Genomic DNA, 12,459 nt, shown 5'->3' with positions numbered 1-12,459 from the left:
ATTAAAATTCGAAAATTTTTTCTAAAGCCTCCAGGGGACTTCGTTTTCGCACGAAAAAATTTTATGTGCCCTTATTGCATCCGGACCCACAATTGTATATGGTCTTGGAATTAAATACTTAATACTGTGTAAATAGACCTTTCAATTATAAACTAGAACAATTTCTTGTGCGACCATATAAAATGGAAGCACATATATCAATGATTAATTTTCATTACATTTGGAGAATTATTAAAATTATTTGGAGAATAAATTAAAAAAACTTATTCAGAAAAATTACATATTTAGGTGGAATTGTTAAAACTTGTAGATTCCAAATATCTTATTTTCAAATCACATTGGGATCACCATTGGTTATAAACTATAATTTCTAAGCTTTCTTTTAATGTGAATTTCATAAAAATTTGTGGATACGTTTTTTTAGATATTCATGTCCTAAAGTACTAAAATTTACCACAGTTTTGAAGAAAATCAAGAAATATTGGTTTTAGGCAGTGCGCTGATATGGAATGCTCCTTGTATATGCAAACAATACTAATTAATTCAAATTGAATCATATAGTAAATTTTGTTACTGGTAAAACATACAAAAAATTTCATATTACGCAATTGTGTTACCTCCCACGACGGTCCCTGTACAGTCCCTGTACGATTCCTATACGGCCTCGTTCGTGTCAGTGGCTGACCAATCAAAACGAGGCCTGAAGAGTACGAAGCCCTCGTTTGTTTGAATTGAGTGCTTTAGATTGACGTCATTAGATTGTATTTCGTGACACTGAAAAGTCGTCAATAGACAAAAGAATGGGACATAACTGAGAAAATACATTCTATACTTGCGAAGTATTATTATTCAGACCTTTACAACTTACCTCTATGTTTATAGTTTAGATTACTTGCCCCAAAAAGTCGTATGCAATTGCAGTCCCATGTGGTATCCTTCCTGGCGGCTAACATTTCCACTTATTCGAGCATTCTACAGATTAAAATTATTAATATTCAAAATTACATTTCTCACGTTTATAATATTTTCTCCAAAAAGTTGTCGGCACTCCTATATCAAGCACCATGCTAACCAGCCCCCTGAAGTGTCTACAGAACGTAGGATTTTTCGCCCCCCCCTCCCCACTCTCCCATCTCGGAGCGACACATTCAAATGTAGCGTGTCGGTGAGTCGGCTCTGCTACATGTTGCATAGGCCAGCCCAAAGATATTATACTGTAGAGCCGAAAATGCGCGATCACGAGCCCGAGCCCCCTCGACTAAACGATTCGTTTTCGGTGGCTAACCAGTTATAGGGAGGAGTTTTTAAGTTAACTTAATTTCGCAGGGTGTCAAGAGAATGAAAGTTCAGGCAATTTTGCTATGTTCTATAATTTTAGAAAAAAATAAGGAAATTAATTCTTATCAAGCCTTCTTGAGCAATTTTATTGCACTTTTTTTAAAATCTATTTTTGTTTAAAAATGTGCTTTCAAATTTGCGTAAGTTTAAGATATATTCAGTAATTTTGAAACGATTAGAATTACAATTAAAATTTGTGAAGATTTTTTAAAGAATTTTTTAAGGTTTCACGAAAATGAAAAAATTCTTTTAGGTTTCTACGAATAATTAATATAATTTTTTATTTTGAAAAATTGATTTAAAAAAATTCCAATACATTTTAAACTATGTTTAAAATGGTTAATAAAGAATCTGAAGATTTTTATGCAATCTTTTTCATTTTGCAGAATTTCAAAGAAAAGCAGGACAAATTTAAATAGTTTTTAATGATTAGAAGGCTTAGAAGGTCCGACAAGATTAGAAACAGAACTTTTTCAAGATTGGTAGGAAAATTTTTAAAGACTTTATTTTAAAAAACGTACTTTATGAGAATATTAAAAAAGGTTTTTAAACATACGAAAGGATTTCCTAAAATTTAAAAAGACTGTAGAAGATTTTAAAGCAAAATGTTTCAATTTAGTAAGATTATAATAAATAGACCAAAATCGAATAAATGCAAGAAATATTAAGAAGAATCGAAGAGATTCAAATCGAATTTTAAACTTAACTTCGGTTAGAAACTTAGATTTTTAAAGAAAGCAAACATAAACTTTAGAAACTTTAAAGGAATTCCGAAAGCTGTCAAGGAGGCAAAACTATTTTTCTTAAAATTCCTGGGAAAGATTTAAAATATTATGAGTCCATTTTTGCATATCTTGAATTAAGGAACATAATTCTTATTAGGCCTTCTTGCGCAATTTTGTTACACAATTTTTAAAATTATAAGTTGGTTTAAAAATCTACTTTCAAATTTCAGTAAGTTCAAAAGATATTTAGGAATTTTGAAAGGATTTAAATATAATTAAAACTTGTAAAGATTTTTCATGTATTTTGTAAGTTTTCAAGAAAATGAAAAATTAATTTTAGGTTCCTAGAAATAATTAAAATAATTTTTTATTTCGAAAAATTAATTTTAGGACATTATTTTAAAGCTTTTCAAAACATTCAAAAAGAGGTCAAAAATTGCTGAAGTATCTTAAACATTTTAAAGTCAATTTTTTCTTAATTTTGCAAAATAAAAAAATGAGGAAAAATTTGAATAATTTTCAAAGATTAGAAGACCTGACAAGATTAAAAAAAATATATTTTTCTAATTGTCGTGTGAAAATTTTTAATGATGTTTTATTTTGAAAAATGTGCTTTAAAAGAAAATTAAAGAAGATTTTTAAACACATCGAACAATTTTCTAAATTTTCGAAAAAGTGTGTAAAATGTTTTAAAATCAACATTTTTTAATTCGATAACATTCTAAATTTTTAAAAAATGTAAATAATCGAATAAATTCAATAAATATTGAGTAGAATTGATCAGATTAAAAAAGAATTTAAACTTCAGAGGAGTTTTAGAAACGTAGGATAAAATGATTTAAAAAACTGAAAAACCTAAAAATTCTTGTAGAAGAATAAGAAAGATGCGCCTGGAATCTGTGTACAATTATCAGTCTTTAAAATTAAAATTCGAATGATTTAAAAAAAATTACTTTCAGCACATTTCTTCTCAAGCAGAATCGCCTATTTTAATCGCAAGAGGTTCAATTATTTCCAATCAGAATAAGTACTTACATAAATTTTGAAAATTCAAAAAAGATAAATTGGAATAAGTTAAATGCGATTTAAAAAAAAAGTTGATTTTAATTACACATATAATTTGTTGAATTATTTCTAAAAATTTAGAAACATTAAAAATTGTAGTATTTAAATACACTTAACATTTAAGACTTTTATATTAAATTTTGATAAGATAAAATAGATATATATGCAAAATGAAAAAATAATAATAAATGTCAATAAACGAAAGACTTTCAGATAATGGAAGACAGAGAAATAAACTCCTTGGGAAAAAATGTAAATAATTGTTTTGGAATGAATTCTAACAGAAAATTGAAAAAAGATTATAAAACATATTTTATTATTTCCTAAAATGTTTAAAAAGTACGCAAAAATATTTTGAAGCAAAATGTTGTAATTTTTCCATATAACTTTAGAAAAATTAAGGAACATAATTCTTTCAAATTTTAGTAAGTTTAAGAGATATTCAAAAATGTTGAAACGATTCGAAAATAATTAAAACTTGTAAAGATTTTTAAAGGAATAATTAACATAATTTTTTATTCCAAACAATTAATTTGAAAAGAATATTTTTAAACATTTTAAAACATTGCAAAAGATTTCAAATTTTCTCAAAGCATCTGAAAAACTTTAAAGGCATTTTTTTTTTAATTTTGCAGAAATAAAAAAAAAATTTTGAAGATTAGAGATTGGAAGGTCTGACAAGTTTAGAAAAACAGAATTATTTTTCTAAGAATCGTGTGAAAGTTTTTAATAATTTAAAAAAAATGATGAAATTCAAAAAATTTTAAACTTTACAAGTGTTTTAGAAACGCAAGGTGAACTTTAGGAGCTTTAAAAGAATCTCGAAAGATTTCAGGAGAATGAACATAGTTTCTTAAATGCTTGGGAAAATTTAGAAGATTATAAGGAAATTTTTTTCTACATTTTTAATGATTTTTTTAATTTTTGATAAAAACTCGAGAGAGTTACTAATATTTTGAAGAATTCAATTCGAAACGTTTTAAATAGATAAGAAATTTTCGTAATATTTTTTAAAATCCTATAAAATAAAAATAAAATGTCTTTGAAATCTCCTAGGATCTTTTCTGACACATCTGATATATTCGAAAATCTTTTTTTTAATCTTCTTAAGATTCTTATAATAATTATTTACATATAAATTTATAAACAAACTGATAATACTTATTTTACTCTATATGAAATCTTCACAAAATCTTTAATGCCTTAAAGTACTTACCTCAAAATTACAAAATTTAACTTTTACAATTTTATTTTAATTGTAAAATAATTGTATTTGGAAATTGATTGATTGCTTAATAACTAATAAAAATATTTTTAGATTATTTTTCCCTGATTCTGGCCGAGGGTCAAACATGGTACAAAAAACCGTCGTGAAATTTCAAATAAAAACTGTACTCTCTATACATTAATTTTTTTTAATTAAAAATAATAATACTTTTATAAATATTGCCAAAATTTCTTTGAATATGATACACATTGATTTTTATTGAAAAACTTCCTGTAAATAGTTGGCGTTTTTTTAATTTGACGATATCTGTGCACCATGTTGGACCTTAGGGAATAGATTTCAGGAATAAAAATATAAAAATATCTCCATTAGTTAGTAAAATACTATGAAGAATCGCCTTTAAAATTATAGTTGAAATTAAGGAAATAGATAATTCTCTTACCGTTTTTTCAGCATATGATTTTTCACTAAACGTAAATCAGATTAAAATACACTTAAAAAATAAAAAGAAGAAAGTTCAGAAATTCATGCAGTTTTCTGTTCAGAAAATCCCACACATTTTTTAATGAAATTTCTTTCCACACCACATTCAAAGGAAAATTTTAAAACATTTTTATCTAATGAATAGTCTTTTGAATGAGGTCAAGTTAATAACTTTTTGGTCTTTTCTCTTAAAATCCTCAAAATTGTGATTATAGCCTAAAATAGCATGAAAAGAGATGTATCAAAAAAGAACCTAGATGACTTTAAATTTGTTTATTTTGTTGGATTTAAAAAAATATTAGAAAAATTCGAGTCTTTTTTAAAAAAGTTTCGAACATTTAGAAGTTTGTAAGGTATCAACGAATAATTGATAAATTTTGAGACATTTTTCCAAGTTTTTAAATATTTATAATACGTTTAAAACAAAATAAATTCCAAAATAATATTTTTAACTTACTACAATTTTCTTAAAATTTTAAAAAAGCATTATAGATGTAAAAAACTTGATTTATATAATCTTCTAAATTTTTCACAGGAATTTTAAGAAAAATAATTTTATCTCCTTAAAATCTTTCGGAATTCCCTTAAAGCTTCTAAAGTTTATTTTTTTTAAATCTTTGAAAATCTACATTTCTAAAAAATTTAAGTTTAAAATAAGATTTGACTCTCTTCCATTCTTCTAAATATTTCTTGAATTTACTGGATTATTTACATTTTTTTAAAACAGTACACTTTTGTAAATAAAAATTATTAAAGATGTTCACACGAATATTAGAAAAATTATTCTTTTTTTCTAATATTTTCAGATCATCTAATTTTCAAGAATAATTCAAATTTTTCCTGATTTTTTTGCAAGTTTTAATTATTTTTTAATCCTTTCAAAATTTCTGTATATCCCGTAAACTTACTAAAATTTGAAAGCAAATTTTACAAATCAACATATACATAATAAAAAATGGTGCAACAAAATTGCGCAAGAAGGCTTGATAAGAATTAAATTCCTAATTTTTTCTAAAATTATATGATATGGCAAAATTACGAAATAATTTTAAAAAATTGTGATCCTTTTTTAATGTTCCCTCAGAATTCATTCTATTCCATTTTTGGTTGAAAAATAATTTTTTTAATGAAAATCCAACTATATGTTTAAAAATTGTACTATTCTGTTGTAAATTCGATTGAGTGTGTGTTTTTAAAAACATTTTTTAGTTGAAAATTCATTTCTTCCATCGAAAATGAAACTATTTTAAAATTAAAATTTTTTAAAAGAACTATTTTGGTTGATAATTTAACTGTTTTGTTGAGAGTTTGGTTTTTTTGTTGTTGAAAAAACATTTTCTTATACTAAAAATTTAACTGTATCACTTTTGGTTGTATTTTTTTTTGTAGGAAATTGATCTTTCTCAGTCAACACTTTTTCTTTTTCGGTAGAAATGATTCTTCTTGTTTAAAAATTAATCTATTTTAATCTAGAATTCATTTCCTTGGATGAAAATGCATTTTTTGGTGAAACTTGTTTTATTTTTGTATAAAATGGTTAAAAGTTCATGTATTTTTTTTGGAAATTAAACTATTTTGCTGAAAAATTGTTGGCTGTAAATTGATTTTTTAAACTGACAATTTAACCATTTTCGTTGAAAATTTATCTATTTTGTTAACAAAAATTTTTGTTGTTTTAATATTGATTTAAAAAATTGTGAAGTTCTGTTTTCGGTAGAAAGTTATTGGTTTGAAAATTAAATTATTTGTTTGCAAACTTAATTTTTTGCTTGGAAATTTAAATATTTCGTTGAAACATTATAATTTTAGTTGAAAATGAACTTCTTTCATTAAAAATTCCATTTTTTGTCTGAAAATTTCACTAGTCCATTTTTGATTGAATACTTTTTTTTTTTAGTTTAAAATTGGTTTCTATGTTCGCGAATTATTCTTCTTTAAAAATTCATTTGTTTCAGATAAAAATTAATTTCTTTTGCTGAAAATTCGCATTTATTTGGGTTTAAAAATTAATTTTTTCAACTGCAAACTTGACTATAAACTATAATTTTTAAGTTAAAAAATGTATTTTTAAAAGTAATTTCTGAACTATTTTGTCGAAAATTTGTTTTTTTATTTGTTAAAAATCCATTGTTTATTAAAAGTATGACTAAGGCATGCTACACTGAATTTGAAACATTTTAGATCCAGAAGTCTTGTCTCCTAGATCTATTCACATAAAGACAATTATATTTGCCTCTTCGCAATAAGCCTAATGGTTCTAAGGTAACTCGGGATTTCAAAACCTTAATAAATTTGAGGAGCAGCTAGATCGTCATTCGTGAGGTCGGGGTGAGCTCGAGTTCTTGCTCATGCATTTTCGGCTTTACACGAGGCTGGGCTTCGCAGCATTTAACAGAGCCGACTCACCGACACGCTATGTTTGAATGTGTTGCTCCCAGATGGGAGAGTGGTGGGGGCCGAAAAATCCCACGTTCTGGAGACAGTGGCCCCCTGCCTCGACCGTGTATGTGTATGCAGTAGTAGTTTTCTTACGAGCCGGAGGGGAAATGTCGGTCAAACTAAGTCAACAGATGATACCACAGAAAAAGGTCTGTCTTTTTCATTGAATTGCATTAAGAAAAAGCAAAAATAATTAAAAACTTGATGCTGTTTGCAAATATACAAAAAAGAATAGATGAAAAAATTAGAGTAAATATTACTAATTATTAAAAAAAATAAAAAGTCATGAAAATATGTAGTTTAATATGAATAAAATTTAATTTTGAGATACATTTTGAAAGCAGTTCGAACTTTATATTTTTGTGATTTATTTTGCTCATATTATCGAATTTATTATTTGTTAAAGTTAAACAAAATTATTTATTGTTAAAATTATTAATGTAGCTAATGAAAAAATTAATAATATTTAAGACCTCAATGACAAAAATATTTAAAACATATATATGATCAGAAGAATTAATGAAAAATATATTACTTATATCCAATATAAATATAATAATCATTAGAATATGTAAGACTATAACTTAAGTTGCAAAGTAAAGAATCTTTGTTCCTTTAAAATCTTAAAAATTTCAAGTTTTGAAGGAAATATCTTTAAAACGTAGTGGTAGTTGTAATTAAAATGTTTGAGGGAATTATTTGGAAAAAAGTCAATGACACGAATGATAAATGAGAAAATGGATTTAATATAATGTATATATATATTTATTTAAATTGAACCCAACATCATATATAGATTTATACAGTTTAATAATTTATTTGTTTCTTAATCTTGAAAGGTTTTTTCTCGCTGCATTCAGCCCGTAATAATTTTATTTAAAAATTTAAATTTAAAGGAGATTTTGAATTAAATAGTTAATTATATTATTGCATACCTCATTTCTAAAATAAACAGACTATAAGCTATTAAAATCTATAAATAAACGTACTGTACTCATGAAGCACAGTTGGAGGAAATGCACTTTTTTTATTAAAAAATGACCAGAGTCTTCAAGTTTCTTGCGATTTTGAATTTTTCTGTTTTCAATTAAAGATCATTAAATTCTATAGATCTTGGCTCTCCGAAATTTTGTCTCCTCTATTTTTTTATTCATAATTTTTCCAGTGAAAGTATGAACAAAGTCTTATTATCGGTGAAAACATTTTTTTGCTAAAAGTGCTTCCTATTAATATAGGAATGACATTTAATAACAAAAATAATTTAAAAGTTTATAATAACCACTGTGATAAACAATTTTTGTGTCAAAATATTAGAATTTGAGATTTTTCAAATTATAATTTCCTTCAATGGCCAGAACCACTTCAGGTATTCCTTAAAATAATAAATATTTAATAATATTTGATAAAATATAACAATTTAAATTTTTGTAAACAAATTAGATAAACAAATTTAAAATGTTTGCCCTTTCGCATCGAAAATTTTTTTTGCACTGGAAATGTTTTAAGCTATTGGACGAATGACTGCTAGTCACAAAAATATTAGAAGAGTTAACAATAACCACTGTTATTAACAATTCTTGTGACAAAATATTTAAACTTAAGGTTTTATCACATTTAAATTTTCTTTGATAGCTAAGTCGGTGGGCTATCGTCAAAAGATTTTATATTGAGTAAATCTTAGCATGCAGTGTTATGATTCATTTCCAATCTATTACGATTAAAAACCCGACTTTTCCGAGTGATACTGCCAACATTGGGACATTTTTTATGTAAATTGTTTATAAACACGTAAGTTGTTATATTCCACTAAATATGATCAAAGATACATTTTTTAGGAATATCCGTAGCCATTGTAGCAAATAAAGAAAATAAAAATTGTGATAAAACCTTACATTTGAATATTTTGTCACGAGAATTATTCATAACAATGGTTATTGTTAACTTCTCACATATTTTTGTGACTAGCAGTTATTCGCATAACAACTTAAAATATTTCCAGTGTAAAAAAAATTCTATGCGAAAGGACCAAAATTTTGAATTTCTTTATCTAATGTATTTGCAAAAATTTAAATTGTTATATTTTATCAAATATTATTAAACATTTATTGTTTCAGGGAATACCTGAAATCTTCCTGGCGCTTGAACGAAATAATAATTTGAAAAATCTCAAATTATAATATTTTGCCACAAGAATTGTTTATAACAATAGTTATTATAAACTTTTAAATTATTTTTGTTATTAAATGTAATTCCTACATTAATGTGAAGCACTTTTAGCACCAAAAAATTTTACCGATAATAAACTATTTGTCAATTTGTTTATCAAATTTGTTTCCAACAAATAAATGGAATGATAAACAAATTGTTTGTATGTTATGAGTCCCTAAATATCAATTTTGGACAGTATAAAGTTTTCCTGATCAGTTGTCAAAGCGTAAAAAATTGTTATGTACAAAATTTCAGTTTTTCCATGCTTTGAGTAAAAAAATGATTAATAAACAAATAGAGAAGACAAAAGTTCGGAGCGTCAAGCTGAACGAAAAAAGTTAATTTCCTCCTACACTCCGTCATGAGTACGGTACATTTGTTTATAGAGTTTAATAGTTTATAGTCTGTTCATTTTAGAAATGAGGTTTGCAATAATATAATTAACTATTTAATTCAAAATCTCCTTTAAATAAAATTTTTTTAATAAAATTATTAGGGGTTAAATGCAGCGAGAAAAAAGCTTTCAAGATTAAGCAACAAATACATGATTGCACTGTATAAATGTATATATGATATTCGGTTCAATTTAAATAAATATATACATTATATTAAATAACATTAAATCCACTTTATCATTTATTAGTCTTTTCATTAACTTTTTACAAAATTATTCCCTCAATATACAATATACGTCATATATTGTTTATTCATTCTTCTGATCATGTATGTTTTTTGATATTTTTGTCATTGAGGTCTTTAATATTATTAATCTTTTCATTAGCTACATTAATAATTTTAACAACAAATAATTTTGTTTAACTTTAACAAATAATAAAATCTATAATATGAGCAAAATAAATCACAAAAATATAAAGTTAGAACTGCTTTCAAAATGTATCTCAAAATTAAATTTTATTCATATTAAACTACATATTTTCATGATTTTTTCTTTTTTAAATAATTAGTAGTAGTTGGACTTATTTTTTCATCTATTTGTTTATTTGCAAACAGCATCAAGTTTTTAATTATTTTTGCTTTTTCTTAATGCAATTCAATGAAAAAGACAGACCTACTTTTTCTGGCGCCAACTGTTGGATTAGTTTAACCGACAATTCCCCTCCGGATCGTAAGAAAGCAGAAAAGTGAGGGGGGGGGCGATGCATGGGGCTGATTCTAACTAATACTAACCGTCCAGACATTTGCACCTATCTCATCATGACCGCGCCCGCGACGTCATACTGCAAAACTCACTATTCCGTGAAATATTTGAGTCATTTTTTGATTCTATTATATTTATTTGTAGTTGGAAAATTGTCGTACGTAAACAAAAACACTTGAAAGACGCCCGAAGGATACTGACATGCATGCAGGCTATCGGCCGGCGACTTTTTCAACTGCGTAATTCGGACTACACCGCGAGTTATGACTCTGAAAGTCAGGTAGGTTATTTAACTCTATGATTATTGATAGTATTCATTGATGTCAAATCGAGCCACGTCTTTCGGCGTATGCGCAGTTGAAAAAGTTGTTTACAGGGGGCGCATCGATAGAAGGGTGGGACAACCAATGAACGTCGCTTGACAAAAATAACTTGACGTCGCGGTAGAAGCCCTCCAGGAGGCCCTCGCGGTAGAAGCCCTCCATACTTGAAATGAAAGAATACTCACGTTTCAAGGCCGCGGTAATTGAAAGAGACTTCACTGCATATATAAATACATATTATAAATTATTTTTAATACAACATATTTTTACTCAAAATAAACACTTCCATAGATATATAAATCTTTTATTTTTATTTAAAAATGTAATACGTATATTACAGTCGTCTTGCAACAATTATAATTAGATACTTATTGAATAAATAAGAGGTACGAGAAATATAAATTCGATGTTCAGATTTGGAGAATTCGCTTCGCTGCTCAATTTTCGTAGGGCCATGAGTTCCTCCAAAATTTCAGGATAACTAACTTTGCTTCGAAGACCTCTAACTTCTCGCAACAAATACTGAGTCTTTTGCTAGAAACAATAAAAAAAGGACTCATACTTAATCATTAATGTTGGACTTTGGAATAAAAAGAAACTGCTACTTATTTAAAACTTCCTTAATTCCCTGCAAATTATTGGACATTGGTAATAATTACAACACAAAAAGAGCAATTGTTGTTTATGAATTAAACCGGCGCTCAAAAATCGAAAGTAAAGGAAAAAAAGAACAAATTTAAGACAAAAAGCACCCTGTTGTAAAAACTGTAATTGCAGACTGAGAAAAAAGATTACTCGATTTAAAGAAATACAGTATTGAATACGTCCAATCAAATATTTTTTTGATTTGAAGAAGTTTTACTTATAACAGAAGTAAGTTTCTTATTTGAAAAACATTATTTCTTGAAAGATGAAAAATTGTCTTCGATCAAAATAATATTTGATTGGACGTATTCAGTACTAAATTTCATTCAATCAGTAAATTTTTTTTCAGTGTAGTTCATGGAGGATCGGTAGAATTCCAAAAGTTAGGGAAAATTCATGATAGAAAAAGTGACAACGGCAAAAAGGATTGCAAAAATGGCATAGCTGAAATTGATGATGTGTCCATAGCCAATCCATAGCAATAAGTTACATTGAGAACAAAAAATATTTTAATTGCGCAAAAAGAGGATCTCTCAAAAAGTCCAGGTGAGGAAGATCAGATTTATTGTCGGTATGAGCGACATCCTTAGAACTGGAGGTACAATTCAATACTACACACGAAAATGAACATTTTAAGCAAAATAACGCACGATATGAAAAAAGTCAACAGAAGAAAAAATTATATTTTTGAATGCCCTATAAAATTATTATAACTTTTTGAATTTTCTTGAAAAATCGAAAACTGTAATGTTGACAGCATAAAAAATAATGGAAAATCCAAAAATTACATTTGGTCATTCAAGAATTTCACAGTATTTCAAAGATTCCCAAATATTTAACTGCTTT

General features: G+C 26.3%; 2 protein-coding genes across 6 annotated transcripts in view; both read right to left on the bottom strand.

Moving 5' to 3' along the window:
• Positions 1-10,906, bottom strand: part of LOC117167327 (transferrin-like) — a 23,606-nt gene extending 12,700 nt beyond the window's left edge. For 4 of the 5 annotated variants that reach the window (XM_033352175.1, XM_033352179.1, XM_033352177.1 and 1 more), the window contains exons 1-3: positions 10,675-10,905; positions 869-972; positions 618-774 (exon numbers count right to left, since the gene is read on the bottom strand). The gene's annotated coding sequence lies outside the window, so the exon portion shown is untranslated. Of the gene's footprint in view, positions 1-617; positions 775-868; positions 973-10,674 lie in introns of all 5 variants that reach the window. The other variant, XM_033352178.1, reaches the window with a different exon arrangement.
• Positions 10,907-11,321: 415 nt separating this feature from the next.
• LOC117167326 (transferrin) overlaps positions 11,322-12,459 on the bottom strand; it is an 18,436-nt gene continuing 17,298 nt past the window's right edge. The window contains exon 14 of the mRNA XM_033352174.1: positions 11,322-11,502. Within this exon, the coding sequence (XP_033208065.1) occupies positions 11,329-11,502 (174 nt within the window). The 3' untranslated portion in view covers positions 11,322-11,328. The remainder of the gene's footprint in view (positions 11,503-12,459) is intronic.

Source organism: Belonocnema kinseyi, chromosome 2 (genome assembly GCF_010883055.1).
Source record: "Belonocnema kinseyi isolate 2016_QV_RU_SX_M_011 chromosome 2, B_treatae_v1, whole genome shotgun sequence".
Lineage (NCBI taxonomy): Eukaryota > Metazoa > Arthropoda > Insecta > Hymenoptera > Cynipidae > Belonocnema > Belonocnema kinseyi.
Note: the sequence above shows the minus strand (reverse complement) of the source record. Positions and strands in the feature narration are given on the sequence as shown.